The sequence below is a fragment of the Carassius carassius genome, chromosome 41 (assembly GCF_963082965.1).
Source record: "Carassius carassius chromosome 41, fCarCar2.1, whole genome shotgun sequence".
NCBI lineage: Eukaryota > Metazoa > Chordata > Actinopteri > Cypriniformes > Cyprinidae > Carassius > Carassius carassius.
In genome coordinates, this window is record NC_081795.1 from 22,631,347 (window position 1) to 22,653,281 (window position 21,935).

General features: G+C 36.4%; 1 protein-coding gene across 4 annotated transcripts in view; it reads left to right on the forward strand.

Annotated features, from left to right (window-relative positions):
* The window catches only part of LOC132122962 (cell adhesion molecule DSCAM-like), a 141,148-nt gene that overhangs the window by 110,068 nt on the left and 9,145 nt on the right, over positions 1-21,935 (forward strand). For 2 of the 4 annotated variants that reach the window (XM_059533492.1, XM_059533491.1), the window contains exons 8-25: positions 440-712; positions 2,326-2,604; positions 2,814-2,933; positions 4,166-4,345; positions 13,214-13,410; positions 14,251-14,347; positions 14,556-14,684; positions 15,117-15,284; positions 15,404-15,474; positions 16,219-16,459; positions 16,716-16,862; positions 18,171-18,326; positions 18,991-19,124; positions 19,996-20,149; positions 20,325-20,442; positions 20,609-20,772; positions 21,231-21,329; positions 21,582-21,770. In XM_059533492.1, the coding sequence (XP_059389475.1) occupies positions 440-712; positions 2,326-2,604; positions 2,814-2,933; positions 4,166-4,345; positions 13,214-13,410; positions 14,251-14,347; positions 14,556-14,684; positions 15,117-15,284; positions 15,404-15,474; positions 16,219-16,459; positions 16,716-16,862; positions 18,171-18,326; positions 18,991-19,124; positions 19,996-20,149; positions 20,325-20,442; positions 20,609-20,772; positions 21,231-21,329; positions 21,582-21,770 (2,916 nt within the window). Of the gene's footprint in view, positions 1-439; positions 713-2,325; positions 2,605-2,813; positions 2,934-4,165; positions 4,346-13,213; positions 13,411-14,250; positions 14,348-14,555; positions 14,685-15,116; positions 15,285-15,403; positions 15,475-16,218; positions 16,460-16,715; positions 16,863-18,170; positions 18,327-18,990; positions 19,125-19,995; positions 20,150-20,324; positions 20,443-20,608; positions 20,773-21,230; positions 21,330-21,581; positions 21,771-21,935 lie in introns of those variants that run through there. The other 2 variants (XM_059533493.1, XM_059533494.1) reach the window with 2 other exon arrangements.

Below are 21,935 nucleotides of genomic sequence, written 5' to 3' on the forward strand. Positions count from 1 at the left end.
TCACTTATCACACAAGATTCACAACTTGCATATATAAACTGGGTTTAAAATGAGTATTTTTCTTACACACATCTATTGTTTGCTTAAGAAGACATTGATTTATCAGCTGGGTTGTATGGATTGTATGGTTTTTGAAATGGATTGTTTTTTCCTAACATTCTTGGCTTGTGTTCATTTGAATGTCATATGCATTTGGGTTGGCATGAGGGTGAGTAAATGATAAGCAAAGTTTTATTTTTTGATAGATTGTCTCTGTAAATTAAACTCTCCACAAAGCTTTGAAGTTTGGATTAATTATTATCACTTATTTAGTTAGTTACTGTGAATTTTTTCAGAATATATCTAACAACTGAAAAAAAAAAATGTTTGACACGTATTACATAAGCCTTTCAGCTGATTTTCAGAGGCTCTGTATACTGAAAGTTCTTTCTCACAATAGGTCCTGCCAGTATTCGACCAATGAAAAATGTCACTGCCATCGCTGGGAGGGACACGTACATTCACTGTCGCATCATTGGTTACCCGTACTACTCTATTAAGTGGTATAAGGATTCCAATCTGCTCCCGTTTAACCACCGCCAACGTGCCTTTGAGAACAACGGCACACTGAAGCTGTCCAATGTGCAAAACTCAGATGAGGGAGAGTACACATGCTACGTGTTGGTGGATCCAGAGAAACAAATTCACAGGAGCGTCCATGTGACAGTGAAAGGTACTGCTGTCTAGATGGCTCGTACTTATAATTCACAATTTACACAATTGTCCCAGGACATTTTTGCTACATGAAAAGCTATTAAAATTAATCCACTTCAACCTTCAGGCCGGTTGCCAGCAACCAATGAGCATGCTGCTCAACATTCAAATAATTGTGCTTGCTGTAGCAGTTGAAACACACTTCAGAGACCTTCCACCTTCCCCAGCTCCACCTGTGTATATCTAATACGGGGTAATTTCATGCATGTTATATGTGCAGCAGCAGTATTTCTTGCATGGTCACAGCAGCATGTCAGTGGATGTACTGGCAGCAGAATGTCTCTGGAAGTATTCACATATAAGTCACATTAACATTGGCATATATATTACGATGCTAAACTCTCAGAGAGATGTTATGACAGAACTATGAATCAAAACAAATTAACTATGAATGAAGGATAAAAAAATATATAATAATAGTCCATAGGCATCCTAGAGAGCATTTGATTGGGAAAAAATCTGCATAGTGCTCCAGGATGATTTGCTGGGAAAGCTTCTAAAATTGAAAAGGTAAAATTTGAATATATATGACTTATACAGAGATGCTAAAAAAATAGATTTGAAGTTTTCACCATTTTAATCACTATTTGATTTTTAATAGTTTAATGATCATTTCACATTCTTGAAGGATCTCATAGTTACAGTAATTAAACATGACAAGCTTTACCTTAAAGCACAGTTACAGCACTAATTAGAATAATCCAGACATTTATATCATTACAGTTTAAATATTAGTTATACTGCAAAAATGTGATGTGATTTGTTTTTGAGTTCAAAGTTTCAAAGTCATAAAGACAAAAAAGAAAAAATCCCTGATGTGATTGAGTTTGCTAATTTTCTTCATTCATGGTTAAACTTCTGAAGCATGCAAAGGGATTCCCTGGAGTCCATTATCCACATTTTGTTGTGGATTAAATAAGCACTGAAGTGCTGCTTTATTTCAATGTTATTTTAACTCATTGATTCTCAAACGTGACATGCTGACTAGCACCATGCTTGCGAAGTCCTTGGAGAACGCATTATGACGAATTTACCGGAAGACGAAATAGCCCTTTTATATTCTTCTTTATTTTGTCTTTCTCTGCTCTGTTTCTCCTTCATTAGTTCACATTATGCTTCCTCCTCTGTGAAATCTCTAGATTCTGAGCTGTAATGACTTGTTATGAAGGCCAACTGGAGCCTTGTTATTGCAAATCACAGATAATTGTACATGTGTGATCACATATGTTCTGTCCACCAGCCAATGTTGAGTGTGTTCTAAGCTGTTTGTCACGTCCACTTAGAATACACTAACTGCTTATTTTATGTGTTGTATTTCTTCATAAAATGACATTATATGCAAATACAGTACATTCAATCGATGGATATATCAAGCTTGCTTTGTATAAAATATAGTGAAGACTGGGGTTATAACTGCTCTGTTGAAGCCATACACTAAGTTAAACTTTTGCTGTGCAATAATATGCTAAAATAATATAGTATAATTGCATTGTTTGTGATTTTTATTTTTATTTTTCTGGTGGTGCATGTCTAAGAGCATCTCTTTTACTACTCCGTCTCTTTCTCTCTCAGTGCCCCCTCTGATCCAACACTCAGACTCTCAGAGCGCTTCCATTGGTCAGCGTGTCTTTATCCCATGCGTGGTCATATCTGGGGACCTGCCGATGTCTATAACCTGGCACAAAGATGGACGTCCAATCAACGCCAGCCTGGGTGTCACCATCGACAACATAGACTTTACCAGCTCATTACGAATTTCAAACCTGTCGGAAATTCATAACGGCAGTTACACCTGTATAGCCCGTAACGAGGCTGCTGCTGTTGAGCATAGTATACAGCTCATCGTTAAAGGTTTGAGATCAATTAATGCTATTCTTATATATCATTTTTACCAATAAAGTGTTGACTCTTTGAACTATTTTCTAGTGCATTTAGCAAAAATTTATTTTCAGTTTTCGTTCTTTAAACTATCTCTAAATCTAAATTTAAATACATAAATAAATTTTCAATGCTTTTATATTTGTAGATGTTTTTAAAATTCATAATCTTTTTATGCTCAGTTCCACCACATTTTGAGGTACAGCCAAGAGACCAGGATGGCATATATGGGAAATCAGTGATCCTTAATTGTTCAGCAAAAGGAAACCCAATCCCCACTATAGTATGGAACCACTCAAAAGGTATGCTATTATTACCAGTCTCCGGACAAAAAAAACAAATGTTAAAGACCATAATCAAAATGAAAAATTATAAGAGTATAAGTCGCATCAGTCCAAAAATACGTCATGACGAGGAAAAAAACATATATAAGTCGCACCGGACTATAAGTCACATTTATTTAGAACCAAGAACCAAGAGAAAACATTACCGTCTACAGCCGCGAGAGGGCGCTCTATGTCTTCAGTGTAGACTACAGGAGAATTGAGCAGCATTAGAGCGCCCTCTCGCGGCTAGAGACGGTAATGTTTTCTCTTGGTTCATTTCTCTCGGTTCATGTCAAATTAATTTTGATAAATAAGTCGCACCTGACTATAAGTCGCAGGACAAGCCAAACTATGAAAAAAAAGTGCGACTTATAGTCCAGAAAATACGATAACAATTTCTGTAAAAAAATGTTAATAAAATAAAAAAAACAGTTCATTATTCTTTGAGCTATACAAAATATACTACGTGATATTGCAAACTGATTTTTCTTGTTAGATTATTTAAATGTATTATCGCAACTATAAACAAACTATTTTGTAGTTTCAATTGTCTTATCATTTACTGCACTCGGTTACTCTTCTAGTTATTTACCTAAATGGTTAATAAAAAATTCGCACATTCACAAAAAATAGCTTATTTCCACATTGCAAAATTAAGGAGGATATCCTGAAAGTCCGTACCATTTTTTTCCCCCACAAATCATGGCAGTCAAGATTATTTTATTTTGTTGCCCAGATAGTCTGTGGCTTTGGCAGATTAAGTTGCTAATGTAGTATTATGGTGTATTTCATATCAGTGAATCCCACAGTGTCATCTAATCCTAATCTAGACAAGACACAAAGCAGTTCCCCTCAGAGATCTTTAAATCCAATAAAGAAATCATCATATGCAAACACAGCACAACTAGAATTGTTATCGACTATGAAAAAAGGGGGGTGTGATACTATTGGATTATCAGATGTTCAAGATTACTGTAAAGCTTATCACAGAAATTTTGGCTCATGAAGCAGTATTTTTGTTTTGTTATACTTAAAAGGAATACTTTACAGAGTAGCATTTTAAAATACTAAACATTCATTAACGTAAATGTATTTAAATGAAACATTAAATATTCATTATAATAGTCTACATTAAAATATAGATATGCACAGCAATTCTAAATATATAGTGTATCTAGATCTTACATTGTTTGTGTTTTCTGTCAAAGGTTCTGGCGTACCTCAGTTCCAGCCCATAGCCTTGAATTCTGGTTCACGTATCCAGCTCCTGGAGAAGGGCTCTCTGCTCATAAAACACGTCCTGGAGGAAGATGCTGGATTTTATCTGTGCAAGGTCAGCAATGACGTGGGAGCAGATATCAGCAAGAGCATGTACCTCACCGTTAAAAGTAAGACTCTGTCAAGAGGAGCATGTTGATTTTGTGTGTGTGTGTATGTGTGTGTGTGTGTGCATGTTTTTTTTTTTTTTATACTGGTGAGCAGGGCTTGACATTAACTTTTTTGCTCACTAGCCAATGTGGCTAGTGGTTTTCCAAAGTTAGTAGCCACACAGCATTTTTACTAGCCACATTTTTGTTGTTGTGAAATTACCTGATAAAAGTTGAATATGGCGTGCTAATATTTACTTGAACTAGATTTAAAACCCTTTTAAATGTAAAACCACTGTACACACCCAAATCAAGACTACATAAATGTATAACAATACAGGTCATTATCATTAGCTCTGTGTCAAGCTCCTTTTTTTAAATAAAAGATAAAGACATCAAAAATTTGCTTCTTATTGCATAATAAAAGTGATGCATGGATGTAGAAGATTAATAAAAAAATATAAAAAACTAAACTGAAAAAAAACCTGTAGCATGCACTGTCTGTTTAAATATCAGAATCAGACACAGAATTAATTTATTGAACCACACTTGGAAATTCTTGGAAATTCTTTGTTACAACTTTGTTACAATGGAAAGTAGGTCAGTTGAAAAATGTATGCCATGGTTCGGACAAAGTTGCTTTTATCTTCATTAAAATTTGAGGGGAACGTTCCTCTCATCATAAAGAACAGATTACAGTTTGTGTCATTTTTGTGCTCAGGTTCTTATAATGACTACTGGTTAGGTGGCAACCCTCTACGGACACCTTGGTAATTGAATCGCCATTGGCTAGTAAATATTTTAGTTTACTCGCCAGCCTGATATATATCTTTGATATATATATATATATATATATATATATATTATATTTGTAAAATGGCGCCGTTTTTTTTTTTAAATACACTTTTAACATCAGTCAGTCAAGCTTTATAATAATCAAGTATTATTTAATATAACTTAAGTAATTAGAAGTATATTTGATAACCATGTTTGAATGCATATTAGTCATTTTTAACTGAACATTTTAACTTGAGAGGTGGATGTTTTTTCTGTCATTCAATGTTTCTGACAAAAAAAAATGGGAAAAAACTAACAAAAATACTGATAGGATAATATTGATACGGATTCTAACAATAAGAACTATAAAACAAACTCAATGATTACTAAGGATTAATGAGCAGCTGGATTCATGAATAATAATCAGGTTTTGTGCGTTCGCTTGAACTGATTTCCTGAAATCAAAACAGGGACGAGAATAGGTGAGCGCCAGCCAATGGGATTGCCGTTTGCGATTTAACTCCACCCAATAGACAAATCCGTCGAAACACGGAAGTAAAGCAGCGGCGCCATTACTGCGTGCCTTTGCTGCTAAGAAAGTAGCAGAAGTAGCGTGTTGGTACCGTTGGCTCAAGCTGTATGAAAAGTTATTTTTATTTTTTTTTTTTAGTACGTATGCTGTCCTGTGATGCTGGGTAGAGCGTGTTGTGTGGTTGGCTGTTTTAACAACAGCACAAAGCTACAGGCCTGGAATAAAACCGTTTGTGAAATTCACGAACCTTTGTTGCACATTGACTGCCCATGTTCACGGCCATACGGATTACACAGAGTTCCTGAGCGGAGGAGTATTTATTGTTTGAATTTCATAATAAAATTGACAGAATCTGAGAGCTGAGTTTTCTTTTCTTATATCATAAGTAACCTGCTCTGTCTAGTCTGTCGGTCTCCGTGTCCTCTTTGCTTCGTGATTTTTCTGTGCGTGAGAAAAGGGATGTGTGGTGTGAGAGCGTGTGAAAAGCGTCAATTGCGTGTGTCTCACATTTTATTGCATTTGTAAAAATCTGTGGGTCTTAACGCAGTTACAATTGGCAAGTCGCTCGGACTAAAATGGGAAAAAAATAATTTATTGGGTCGGTCGGGTTATTGGCAAACAAGAATATTTTTAAGGATGGCCTAATAGTTATTTGAAACTTGTGAAGCTTGTGAACATATCAGCAACACAGCTGTTAATGACAGCGTTCGGTTTTATTGTTGTCATCAATTAATAAACTTCTTAATTACATTACATATTTTTACATTATGTTGTCAATAAATTACCTTTATCAGTAAGTTTTGGGCACTGCTTGACATCATCTACCCAATGTTCTCTTTCACGTCATTTTCTTTAACGAGCAGGATCCGCTTTCATTGAAATGTCATTAGAGGGCACCGGCAAGTGTCACACCGCCACACTTCGCAGGCACGCAGTAATGGCGGCAGGCAAGATGGCGGCGCCCATAGAGTTCGCGGCGGATTTGTGTATACCGGAAAGCCCTATTGTTCTTAAAAGCTGAAGACTTCAATAGAAACGCCGTTATTTTGACAGGAAAATACAACAAATGATGTTGTTTAAATGTAGCGAGTTAATTCACTCTCTATCTCTCTCTGTCTCGGTCTCTCTGTGTGTGAGAGAGAAAGCGACGGCGATTTGTGCGCCTTCACACTAGAGTTTAATACAGGTGGCTGCGTATCCATTGAGATGAATGGAGAAATATCACAGATCGCTTGTCGTAGAGTGAAACTAAATCATACAGAATGAGTTTTTTTGAGATTGTAAAAATTCACAAGTTTTCTGTGAGGGGTATGTTTAGGTGTAGGATTGGTGTAGGGAAATAGAAAATAGTTTGTTCAGTATAAAAACCATTACATATGGTGGCCGAGAGAGCTCAATGCACTGCAAATAAAAAAAAATAAATAAAAAAAATCCTTCCAAATAGAATAAACACCAGCAAATTAAGAAAAAATCTTCATCAATTTGACAACACACATGCAAATTCTCAAAACACAACCAAGAGGAGAATTTGCAGCACGTTTATGTATTTGGTTGTTGTGAGAATTTGCAGCCGTGTTGTCAAACTGATGAAGATATTTTCTTAATTTACCAGTGTTTTTTTCTATTTGCATGTGTGTGTGTTTGACCTCTCTCAGCCATTTTACTGTAATTACGCCAGTGGGGAGTCCCTACAAGGATAGTGAACCAGACGTGTGTGTGTGTGTGTGTGCGTGCGTGCGTGTGTGCATATGAGTGAAATAATGTATGGTCTTTGCAATGTAATCTGATGCTGTTAATACACATATGTATTGTATTTAAATGGTTTTGTTCTCTTTGTATGGTCTGTCCCACTCTAAGAAGTGTATGTATGTGTGTGTGTGTGTGTGACTAAGTGTGTGTCTGGGCCTGAGGGTCTTCTGCCCTGTTGAATGCTGTGTGTACGGTATTGTGCTCCTTGGTGAATGGTTTATTTGTTGAGCAGGCAAAGACTTACATCCCCTCCATTAAACCCACTACACAGCATTTATGCCCACTCTGGCATGAGGAGAAGACAAAACCAACAGAGCAGTGCCACCAGTAATTTTAATTATATCACTTTCCTTTTATCTAAACATCACCATCACCACCCAATTAGATCAGCAAAAATTAACTAAATTAAATGAAGACATTAGAAAGAATGTTCATGACATTACCATAAAAAGTATTTGAGACATGACTGCATCATGTGAGCAGCCCAGGACAAAGCCTTGGGGAGCACCAGAATGTATTTCATTGTATTTGTGGCCTGTCTATTTAAAAACGAGTGTTTTACAGATGCAATGGTCAAAAATTTGTTTAAATTACCAAAATTTTCAAGGCCAGTATACTTGGTCAAAATGAAAACCACATTCTGATATTCCCCTTATGCATGTAGTGTTCACATTGACTAGTGCTGTTGAATCAGCATTATTTCAATCTAGATAGATAGATAGATAGATAGATAGATAGATAGATAGATAGATAGATAGATAGATAGATAGATAGATAGATAGATAGATAGATAGATAGATAGATAGATAGATAGATAGATAGATAGATAGATAGATATTTTCTTCAGTGGATAAGGTGATTCATTCAGAAGGGCTGACTCAAATGCACCAGAGAGCTGGAGGGGATGTCAAGGGGCTATCTATATATCTATATATAAATAAAATGTAAAAAAATATATATAATCAAAATACACATCTATATATATATTTTTTTTATTATTATTATTATTATTATTGTTTTCATTTAAATTATCATTTTTTTCCCTTGTGTGGGTCTGGCTGTGCTCCCTCGCCTTCAGTATCAGATAGAGCACATGCTCAGACTGTGACCAATTGTGCAAGAAAAAGGGTGAATTGCTTCAGCATGGCAGCCTGATGCACTCCACCAACCAACCACACACACACACACTTGCACAACCCCTCCCAATCCAGAGAATACACCTCACTCCATTGGCCTGCACAGAGAAGGCAATGAGTGTGTGTGTTTGTGAGAGAGAAGGGGCTAGATGGCCCACTCAGGCGTGGCAGTGTGACAAGGTGGCCTAGTTTCCCAGGGTGCCCTGTACTGGTGATAAAATGAGGGCTGAAATGGATTATATACATACAGAGTTGCTGTTGCAGCATTTGTATTCATATGGCATGATACACCATACAAACTAATCTTATTCCACATGGCCATCAAAGTGGAAAACACAAATGGAGTTTATCATAGTTAGTTCACACCCAGCCGTAAATGCTGGTCCAAATTGCAAAGAATATTTTAAGGCTCACTTACTGTGCACACTGAAATAATTTGAATGTTCTGTGATTACAATTTTGTCATTTTTTCCAGTTTAACATACTGTATAAAAGTATACATATTGAACCTTTTTTGGCTCCAAGGTCATTGACTGTTTAGCCACTATAATGAGTCTCTGAATCTCCACCTTTTTAACCCCTGTGCATCTCTAAACTCCACTTACATGCTTCATTGAACTGACAATAAAGACCATTAAAGTCTAAATATGTGCCACACTCTGACTCATATTTTGTGTGTGTGTAGACAGAGATAAATATTACTTGCATGCTTGCCTTGATTGATTGTCAGAAGGGAACACACTTAAGATTTCAACCATGGTACCTTAGTTTGTTTGTTTGTTTGTTTTAACAGTACATGGTTAATGAAAATATATATATATTATAGGAAATATCAGCATTAAATTCTCTATCTAAAATGTAAATTTATTTCTTTATTTAATTTTGGTAATTATTTGTTTGTTTGTTTGCACTAGCAGGTGCTTTTATCCAAAGTGTCTTATTAATGTACTCAGTGTATACGTTTAATTTGATCAATTAATGCATACCCTAAAAATAGAAATCTATGACCCATGTTAACATCGTTCTCTACTGTTTGATGTACAGGAATGCATCACCCACACTACAGTACCATCAGAACTCCCTCCAAAACTAGTAATTCACTGCATTACACTAGTGAATCTTGTCAACAGGAGGGGAACTCTGTTATAACTAGTACATGTAGGCAATGAAATGAAAACAGGATAAAAGGGATATTTCTATAAACATCAGCATAAATGCTGTATACAAATACCTTGTGTAACTATCAAACTGTCAACTGTCAACCAAACTGTCGCTTTATCACAATGTTTAACATTTAAAAAAAATCTTACAGGTATTTTATATAACATAACCTTTTCGTAACAGAAAAGTTATATATATATATATACTCTCTTCTGTGCTCACTGTGGCTTACACTGGTTTGTTTAATAATAGTTAGGTGCTGCTCTATGGCTGCTGAAATGAATAAGGAGAGATCCTGTTTGATGTGCAGTTATAGCTGCCATCAGTGCTCCCCTCTCAGGAGCCTGTAATATTGCTGGATATTAAAAATATACATCAACTAAGCTGTTATGGGAATACCATTTAGAGCCCCTCTTGCCTGAAGCCCCTCTCATGCTGACTGCAAGACTTTAAATTAGATTATACACACTCTTTTGGATGTGTGCTAAGGAGAATTTCTAAGAACTGTGGACTCACCATATCGGGACTATTTTTTTTTTCTCACACTGCATTCAATACCAATGTCTTCTGCAACATTATGTGATTTGGTAAAAAATACAAAAAATAAATAAATAAAACAACCTGCAATAATTAGAATCCATCAATAAAAGTCAATTTCATTTTCTCTATAGAGAATGTTTGTTTTTCAGCAATAATGTTTACAGAGCTACCACATTTGTTGGCTGTAAGCTTTTGTAGAAGCCACACTTCATTATCATTTCAATTTATAAAAGAAATAATATTAACTTAAAAAACTGGTTTAATAGCAGAATTAACACTACACTACCCATAATCTTGAAGAGAAATCCACCAATCAGAAGGCACTGTTACCATGGAAACTGAAATTACTCCCACTCCTATAAAGCACTGCACACTACAGTACATCATTTTAATTTAGCAGTTAACTCTTCAAATCAAAAATGATAACTATAACAATAAAGATATAGTTAAAGTTTTAATTAAAAGAATAGGAGAGTCCACACCACAACAATAATGATAACGGCACAAAGGAACAATATAGTTGGAATCACTTAAAAAAAAATTCTAGCTGATGAATGATAAAAACATTGATAACCAATCAGAATCCATCCTGCTTTAAAGAGCTAGATCATTTATTTATTCTAAGCATGTGATTATAATAAACAGAGGGCCCTGTCATGCGAGGCGTGGCACAAGTGTTTTTGCTAGTTTCAGCCGACGCAGTTCTCATTTTCCTGTCATGCGCCGCATTGTTTAAATAGCAAATGCATTTGCGCCCATGGGCATGCTGGTATAAAAAAGAGGCGCGTTGCTATTTTAAGAAATTGAAAATAAACTGTGACAGACCAACTCAAACCTGGTCTGGCGCAAAATGTTTTCTTTGTTATTTTAAGAGCATGTTAGTAATATGCGCCTGTAGGCGGGTCCACAACACACGTACACTTTGTACACTTTGCTTAGTACACACACAGGGATGTGCAGCAGCACAAAAAAAAAAAAAAAAAAGCAAATCCACTATGGTGCGAGCACAATTGGCTTTTAAAGGGGATGGGAGATGAGACTCTGATTGGTTTATTGCACATTACGCCCAAAACACAACGATTACTCATTAAGATAATATAGAGACACCTCGCTTAGACCATGCACCCGGGTTCCCCAACTGTTTTCCCATCATTAAACTAGCTCATTAAGCTTAAAATAACTATCGTTAATTTATTTATCTTTATAGTTATCACTAATACTATCACTACTATAGCTATCACTACTATAGTCATTGCTAAAGAGCAATAACATTTAGAAAAAAACATACTTAATATGCAGTACTTAAAATTCATAGCTGTCATGCAAAATAAATCAGCGTTCTCTCTTATGGTGCTGCTGCTCAGAGCTTGTGAGTGAATAAGAGATGAGCGTTAAACGTTCACAGGCCTGACTCTGACACTTTCCATCATGTCAACTTCCGCCACTTCACACCGCACTAAACGACTCTCAGAGGTCGGGCGCGGGGAGACTGTATGTGTGCGCCCCTTTTTCTTTTCCTCTCTTTATGTCTGCTCTTGAATAGTTGATACTGTGGGCGGACCATACAAAATCACATATCGCAGTATGAGTTATTACACTCAACATCCCAATATTTTTTTGCTGCAAATTCAACCAAAAAATGACCAACCGGGTGTTTGTGAAAGAACTGCAGGTTGATAAAAAGCTAATAATGAAATCAAATGTAAAATTTAAATTAAAGTGGCAGCACAATTCATTGAATTAAATCTAAGATATAAATCATTAAAAAATAAAAAATTAACATTTATTAAATAATAATAATAATAATAATAATAAATATTCTGTCTTAGATGTTATTTGACCTTTAACTAACATCAGAGAACCAAGAACATGCCGATGTATCTTAATGAATAAACCATTAACGTTAAATCTCAAAAAAAATGTTTGGTATCCCCTTTGCTAAATACATGTTTTTGGAAATGATAATACACATATTTACTGCGCAAAAGAAATGTACAGTGTCTCTTTTGACTGCTATTTTTAATTGGAACATAATGGACACAAACCAAAATCGAAAGACTTAAAAAATCAGTACAAATATAACCATGAATCAGATAATTCTGATTTCACATTGTGATTGGTTTGATACAAAATCTATTTTAAGTTTACAAATAAACAAAGTTTTTGGATTTTGGAAAAAATGTACGACAAGGGAATTATTATGATGCAAAATGAACAAGAAATATTATAACCATTGCTATCAAAGTGAAAGCAATAATTTTTTTTAATTATTAATTTTCAACTTTTCATTAAAAATAAGTTTTTTTATAAACATGCAAAAAAAAAAAGCCATGTCTGCCAGGAAAGAGAGAGAGAGAGAGAGAGATCCCTCACAGTGCTTCAGGGTAACAAGGTTTTCAGGGGTGAGACAGGCCCGAGCATGGTCTCCCGCCTCTTTTCATGTCTGCGCTTGCAGCGTGAACTTCTCACCAGTGAACAACTCAGTTTGCTTCAGCATAGTTACTTTATATGAGGATACCCCATAACAGTTTGACTGAAAAAAAAAACCTTTTTGAAGAAAGACACTGATGGACCAGCAGCTTTGAAACCATGTTTCATTTGTGAAAATTGTGAAAAGCGCTATACAAATAAATTTGAATGTTGTTATATCAAGGCCTTATATGACCCAAAATGAATGATGAATTTAGACCAAATTAGTTGTCCACAAGTGTTATCACAGGACTTTTCTTTCATATACATGTTTCAATATTCTACAGCTTCTTTTATTGATAAATTAGTTTGTTTCTCAGTGAATGTAATATACAAATTCTGTGTATATAATATACTGTATATTATGTTCACATTACAGTAATTAGAATTAGATTTATTTATTTAAAGAAAAGAAAAGAAAGTGTTTTATAGGGGATGTATTTCTGTGCTGTGCATGTGGCTGGGTCGTCACTGACCATAATATTATTCCATGCATAACATCACTCCGTTTCTCCTTCTGTTCAGTTCCTGCCATGATCACATCTTACCCCAACACCACACGAGCAGAACAGGGTCACATGACTGAGATGAGCTGCACTGCTCACGGTGAAAAGCCCATCAAGGTTCGCTGGGAGAAGGAATCTCATATCATCAACCCAGACATGAGCCGCTATGTGGTTACTGTGAAGGAAGTGGGAGATGAGGTCATATCCACCCTGCAGGTGAGCCAGACACCATCTACACTGAGAATGCAATCGTACGCCTCATTTCCAAGACACGTATTCAGGGCTGCCCTGGACTAGCTGTTAGCAACGGATATCATTTCATGTTAAAGGTCATCCACCATTTTCACACACTCACATTTGTCCTGATTGTCAACATGAAACTTACAACTCATTTATACTTTTTTGTTTAACGTTGCACAAAAGATCACTCATAAATCATGCTAGCCATTAGTAAGAGTGTGCAGAATTATTATAATTATTATTATTTTTTTAGAAATTTCATGAAAAATCAAGCACATAATCTGGGATGTTGAAATAACATGCTGGTGGATGTTTATGCTTGTGCCACATTTACTGTATCCGAACATAATATGAAACATGCATTCATAAATGCTTCAGTGAGTGTTTGTGTTGCCCATTCTGAGGAAAGATGAAAGGAAATTATAGGAAAAAATATGTTCTCAAAAACACGAAAAGCCATGGGAATTAGTAAAATATGTATTAATTATTCTCTTTATTTTTCTCCACTCTTTAATATTGCTCATATAAATATTGCTTTTTTTATTAGTGTTTGTGCAAAACAACATTTCACAATGTCTGTAGAGGGTCTTACTGGAGTCATAAGTACACTAATAAGTATAATCTATTGAATATAATAATTTGTCTGTACCTGACATACTCATAAACATCCAAATAAAATGCTGAAATAATGTTAAAACAATTCTTATCCATGAATGAATGAAATGTGAACAGCAAAACTCCCATAGCAATTAATAATATCATTTACCGAAATGCCTTTATGAACTAGTCAAATGTGTAATATTTGTGTCTCCACAGATCTTACACACCGTCAGAGAGGACTCTGGCTTTTTCTCTTGCATTGCTATCAACTCATATGGCGAAGATAAAGGAATCATTCAGTTGATTGTACAAGGTAAAGTTTCTGCTTTGTTCTTGTTGTTTTAATTTGAACTTAAGCTTGCATGAATGTTGCTTTTAAATTAAATTATCGTTTATTATTCTAAAGTATGTTAAGAATATATTCAAAATAGGAATGCATTCTGTATTAAGAATGCATTCAATATGTTTTTATATGTCAAAATATGCTTCATTGTCTAATCTCTACCAACATTTCTCCGAAGATCGTCCTGATCCTCCTGAAGTTGAGATCAGAGAGGTAAAGGACCGAACCATTGCACTTCGCTGGACAATGGGCTTTGATGGCAACACCCCTATTACAGGATATGACATCAACTATAAAAACAAATCATGTATGTGTGTGTCTCAAATAAATTATTATTATTAATATTCTTTAAGGCAAGAATTGTTCATAGTAATAGATGTTTTATTCAGTCATATATCATGTGTTTCATCACTGCTAGACGCTGGAGTTTATTGACCAGTCGGCATCTTGGACTGGAACAATCTGTTTTATAAAAAATAGATACAAAATGAATATATTAAGCTAATAAATCAGACTGAATGACCAGTGTTCAATTTTATTCACATAGGCTGAATTCTATATGCCAGTCATTCATAGAATGGTCTTTGATCATTACGTTGGTTAAAGCTAATGAACTAATTAAGATTATATATTATATATAAGAATTATATATATATTCCTTCACCCTTTAAAATGACTGTAACATAGCATCTTGTGTTTTATAGCATTATCACTTTGTATTGCTCTGCATTTCTTTAAGCTTCATGGGCCTCATCTCAAATGACCAAAGACGTCTCCCCTCAGCTGAATCAGGCCACCATTATTGAACTCCACCCTGCTTCCACCTACAACATCCGCATGTTTGCCAAAAACCAGATTGGTGAAAGCAGGCCAAGCAATGAGCTGACCATCACCACAGATGAAGCACGTGAGTACTGCTACAGCTGATAATGTTGTGAGTCTTTGTGAGTATTAGACATTTTATTATCTGTGTCGCCACCTACTGGCTCAGTCTATTATTTTCTTTTCTGCACGTGATCAATCTAGCACCTGATGGCGCTCCTCAAGATGTGCAGCTGGAAGCAATCTCATCCCAAAGCATCAAAGTCACATGGAAGGTAATACTGAAGAACAACACATGCAGATATGCAAAATTGGAAAACTGATGAAATCATTTTTGTGGAATATTTTGTGTATCAAAAGTAGTGAGTGTAGATCATCACAGAAAATAGTGTTTAACTTGTCCATTAAAGAAAAGGTAACACTTAATTTTACAAAACAGTCAAAATACTTCCACAGCAGTTTGATAAATGCATCTTAAAAGTTTAAGGTAAGAAACTTTGCAAGATGTTAATGGTCTGTGATGTTTTCATGACATGGTTATAGGTGCCAACACTGTCATACAGTTTGTACATACCCCCAAATTATGTACTTTCTCATTACCAAAGAAGTACTTACTTTTGCAAATTGGAATGCATATACAGTAGTTTTTTTTTTTTTGATGATCTCTGATGTTAAAATATCTACCATATTTTCCGCCCTATAAGGCACACCGGATTATAAGGCGCACATTCAATGAATGGCCTATTTTAGAACTGTTTTCATATATAGGGCGCACCGGATTATAAGGCGCATAGAATAGAAGATACTGCAGTCAAACGTTTGACTGGGTTTGCGTTATGCATCCACTAGATAGAGCTGTGCTAAAGGGAATTTCAACATTTTGACAGAGTGCCTTGATTCATATATAAGGCGCTCCAGATTATAAGGCGCACTGTCGTTTTTTAGAAAATTAAAGGCTTTTAAGTGCGCCTTATAGTGCGGAAAATACAATATTCTTTTCTCTGTTCTATTCTTTCCAGCCCCCTCACAAACACTTACAGAATGGTTTAATCCGAAGCTACCAAGTGTGTTATCGGGAGTTTGGGACAGGGGGCAGCCCACAATACAACACCATCAATGTGGACACCACAGGGGACATTGAAACCCTCACTTTGGATAATCTGAAGAAGTACACCCAGTATGAGGTGCGGGTGCAAGCAGCCAATCGGGCAGGCATGGGTCCCACCACAGAGGAAATCACCATCACCACGCTAGAGGACGGTTAGTCACTTTATTATTGTCAATCCATGTCATATTAGTTTGCTTAATACATTTGTGGCATGAAAAACTCCAGAGACTTACTTTGAAGCTTAATTAATTTGTTATTATTTATAATTGGTGATGAATTAATTTCTCCAAATTATTTAGCTTTAAATTCTATCTGTAGGATGTAGTATTCCACATACATATGAGATTTCATGATAAATATCACACAGAGTATATTAACTAACACAATCTGTCCTGTTTTCCCTCGCAGTGCCCAGTCGCCCACCTGAGAATGTTGTGACAACAGCTACCACCCCCGAAACCATCTCCCTGTCCTGGTCTGCTCTGACCAAAGAAGCCCTCAACGGCATGCTGCTTGGATATCGAGTCATCTATTGGGCCAACCTTCCTGATGGAGGTCAGGCAGGGTTTTGACCTTCTCTGCTTCTGCTGAGAAGTTCTTTCATTTATGCATAATTATGTAGCACACAGATGTTGGAGTAGGTGTATTATGAGTAGGTTCAGGGTCAGTACTTTGTTATTACCCAGTTATTGTAATTGCTATAAACGCCGAGCAGGAAGAACAGGACAGGAAGGTGAAAGAAAGAGTTTTCAAATAAAGTGCTTCCAAAAGTACTGTAGCAGTTCAGTGATGGAATAAGGTGATAATAACATAATACTTTCCAAATTCATTCACTTTGGTATTTACAGTGCTCCATATATACATATATATATATATATATATATATATATATATATATATATGCATCTTCTAATGTACATAAAATACACACCTGTCAGGTACTATACTGTGTTTTAATGACTTATTCATGAATATTATCATAAAGTGGTTAATTTGGGACATAAAATATCAATTCAGTTGCATTTCTGCCTGAGAACACCAGAGGGCATGGTGGCCTTGTTGTAGGAGAAAGAATGTGAAGAAAAAGTGGGCAGTAGTGGGCAGTACTACATCTCATATTACCACACAGGACAGTAACACAATATTTATTGGACAGATTGTCTACATTTAGATTTACAGTCACTCATTCAGCAGATGCTTTTATCTGAAGTGACTTAAAAAGCCTTGTTTTGTTTTTTTTTGGATGAAGATGTTACCATTTCTTTGCAAAGAATGTACAGTACTATGAACCCTGTTTTTGTAGCATGTATCACATGCTATGGACAGTATACAAATTCCCTATATACATGAAATACCTAAATGCCAGTAGCAGGGAGCACCCAACAAAAAGATCAGTGGCCATTTTCCTCTGAACACAGTGACCTATGAATGTGCAAAATGTAATCAATTGACCAGTGCAATGATAGAGAGATCTAACAAAAATGTATACGATTTCATGATAAAGGTTCACATATATACATGTGAACACACACACACACTGTGAACACACACCCGGAGCAGTGGGCAGCCATTTATGCTGCAGCGCCCGGAGAGCAGTTGGGGGTTCGGTGCCTTGCTCAAGGGCACCTCAGTCATGGTATTGAGGATGGAGAGAGCACTGTACATGCACTCCCCCCACCTACAATTCCTGCCGGCCCTGGACTCCAACTCACAACCTTTCGATTGCAAGTCCAACTCTCTAACCATTAGGCCACGACTTCTTTTTACGACTTCTTTTTAAAGATCTCATTTGTGATTTCAAGCACCCTAAAAAAAAAAAAAAAAAAAAAAACAATCAGTTAACAGTTTGTGTGTCTGTTACAGAGCTGGGAGAGATCAGGAACATCACAACCACTAAGCCTTCTCTAGAGTTGGAACGGCTGGAGAAATACACCAACTACAGTATCCAGGTCCTGGCCTTCACTCGAGCCGGAGACGGAGTCCGCAGTGAGCAAATCTACACACGCACCAAAGAGGACGGTGAGACTCATTCCAACTGCACATACATAATGGCTATGTGACTTCCCTGTCTCAGTTTACTCTACAGAAACAATAAAAAGGCAATCAGGCTTCATTCACCAGCCCCAATTCCCTGTTATCAATGGTGCACACTACAGGGTTTTCTGCTGTTTTACTACACTTAAATGACACTTTCTTTAACTTAAAATGCAAATGGACAAATACCTTCTACAGCATACCCTGATAAAACAAATACACATTCTCACACTAAAGACACTCCGTAAATTGCATACTATTTCATTATAATTCTCCACTGTGTTGTTGCTCTTATTTTGGCAATCAGTCACAAAGAATTGGAGAGAATTGTGAGAGGCAGTAGTTTTTGTGTCAACAATCTTCCATTCTTGATTGTTGAGTAAAATAAAACTCATACTGAAGAGATTTCAGTAAAAACCATCAGAAGGAGTGACCAAAATCAAACTGCTTTGAGTTGGCACAGACATCCAAACTCAGTAACCAAACCAAATTGTTTTGGAGTGTTTTGGAAATTGTGTAAAGTCACACATCTCACCTTTCCACATGAGTTAGAATAGAACAGCTATAGGTCACTTCCTTTGTAATATACAAGGTGTCTTATCTAGAGCTTCTCTTCTACAAATTATTTCATTTCTCCTGCTAAAACTAGTTCCTGGTCCTCCGGCTGGAGTTAAGGCAGCTGCTTCCACAAGCTCGGTGGTATTTGTTTCCTGGCTTCCTCCACTCAAACTCAACGGAATCATCCGGAAATATACCGTCTTCTGTTCCAACCCTTACCCCACGGTGAGCTTCATCTGTGGCTTTTTGTGACTTGCACAGCTCCATAAGGCAGCCCCAAACTTAATTATTCAAATTTACCAAACACAATTTTGATAGAATTCTCAGGAGTTATGACAGTGTTTCCCTGACCCTATTCCTGGAGGTACACATGTTAGATGTTTCCCTTATCTGACATATCCATTTCTGGTCTCGTAGTCTTTAATAATAAGGACGATGAGTCGATTCAGGTGTGTAATTAGGAAGAGTTCAAAATGTGTAGTGTTGGTGTGCCTCCAGGAACAAGGTTGAGAAACAAAGTAGAAGAACATTTCACTATGTAACTCCTAAAAAAAGACTTTGGGATTGGGATACTTGAATGACCTACTACATTTGCCAATGCAGTTTGAATGTTTATTATTGCTTAATGCTTACTGCTTCTTCTTCTTTATTTATTTTTTTAATAGTTGACAATATAGAGTATTAATCACAGTATACTAAGGCTGAGCAACTCTGGACCTCAAGATCCACTGTCCTACAGAGTTGAGCTGTTAGCTGTTTCCAATAATTCTGAAAATAGCATATTCAAGGTTTTCGATTAGGGTTAGAGCCAAACTCTACAGGAAAGTGAATCTCAAGGGTTAGAATTGCCCAGCTCTGCGTTATGCCGTAAGCAGTAAAGTATTCCATTTTGCAGCATTCCATTTTGTAAGTCATTCTGGATACGTTAATGCCCAAATTAAGCGATGTACAATCCTTCTAGCAGAGTTTATCTTCTTCCATATTTAAACACATCTGAGCCAGGTAATCAAGGTCTTCAGGGTCACGTCATGGCGGGTGTGTTGAAGCTAAATTCTATGTTATTCTTATGGAATCTTTTCATTGGGTATCATTACAGGTGATCAGTGAGTTTGAGGCTGCACCTGATGTTTATTTTCGCCGTTTGACCAACTTGAATCAGAACTGGCAGTACAGCATCTGGGTTGTGGCAGTCACTGCAGCCGGCCGTGGGAATACCAGTGAAATTATCACCGTAGAGCCCCAAGCTAAAGGTATGGAAGAATGGCACCTGGGTATCCGTCACCCTCTCTGTAACTCTTAGTGTGTAGAAGAAGTATGTGATTTGGGATGCAGCCATACTGTACCATTAACAGAACCAATATTACACAAAAGAGTTTGTATGAGAGGCTATGTTCACCATTGTCATGCCATTGTTTGTTTATAAAGCCCCTGCGCGAATCCTGACGTTCAGTGGAACTGTAACCACCCCCTGGATGAGGGACATTGTCCTTCCATGCAAAGCAGTTGGAGACCCTCCTCCAACCATCAAGTGGCTCAAGGGAAAGTATGTTTGATTACCATATTCTTTAGATTTTAATGTAGTCATTTTGTAAATCTTGTCAAAATTTGTTTATGAAGAACTGGAAGTGCTGTGCATGAAACTGAAAATGCTTGATTAATTCATTGTTGTGACTCACATTTGCTATGAAACTGATAATGTTTTCCTACAGCAATGGTACTCCTGCTCCAGTTTCAATCGATGGACGTCGCAGTGCTCACAGCAATGGCAGCTTTGTTATTCGCACTGTCAAAGCAGAGGATTCTGGGTACTACAGATGTGTTGCCAGCAACAACTGGGGTTCAGATGAGATCATTCTAAACCTTCAGGTCCAAGGTGTGTATGACATCAGATAATCAAATTATATTCTCTGTAAATCCAAATAGCATTATTTGTTTGGAATCATAGGCAGGACACAGTGTGTGCCTTGAATTTCATAATATATATATATATATATATATATATATATATATATATATATATATATATATATATATATATATATATATATATGAAAACAAATCTGTGAAAAAGTAAGGAAAAAGAAGTTTGACAACCAATAAACACACAATTAGCAAAAGTTTAGTGTTTAGGTCATTAGTTTAGTGTTGTACTGTACAATATTAAGCACAGCTCATACGAACCAAGCAACTTTCATTTGGGTAACAAATTGAATCTGCATGACCAACTTGAACCTAATTAAAAATCTTGAAATGAAATGGCTGGATGTCACCCATGAAAATTCTTCAAACAATGGTAAATGTGACCGTACCTTTACTCTCAAAATACTTCAGTACCTCCGGACCAACCACGTCTCACAGTGACCAAAACCACGACCACCTCCATCACACTGTCCTGGATCCCTGGAGACAATGGAGGAAGTTCCATCAGAGGTTAGACTGCGCTGATATTTATATTCCATATATTCATCCACTTATTGTTTGACAAATATAGAACACTATCCACCTAGACCTGTCAAATGGTTTAAACTGAGATTTATTTCACATGGTGTAATATTTTAAGAAACGTGAATGCCAGCTTTGCATAGTATGTGTCTGTATCAATTTACAGCACCCATAAAAGTGAATAAAATAAAGTGTGGCATTTGGGGTTTAATTTAAATTGGTGTGGTGTTCTCTGTTCAGGCTACATTCTGCAGTACTCTGAGGATAACAGTGAAGAGTGGGGCAGTTTCTCCATCAGCCCCAGTGAGCGGTCTTACCGTCTAGAGAAGCTAAAGTGTGGTACTTGGTACAAATTTACTCTTACAGCACAAAATGCAGTTGGTCCTGGACGCATCAGTGAAATCATTGAGGCTAAAACCCATGGGAAAGGTAAAATATTTTTATATATATATAGTCCAAATTTGCTCACTCATTTTTAGTCAATCTTTTAAGTGGACTATATTAGTGGAGTAATGTATAGAATAGTGAAGGAGTTTACCGGGCCAATTTCTGATGCACTACACATGATTTTGGTTTCATAGGATAGATCTTAGA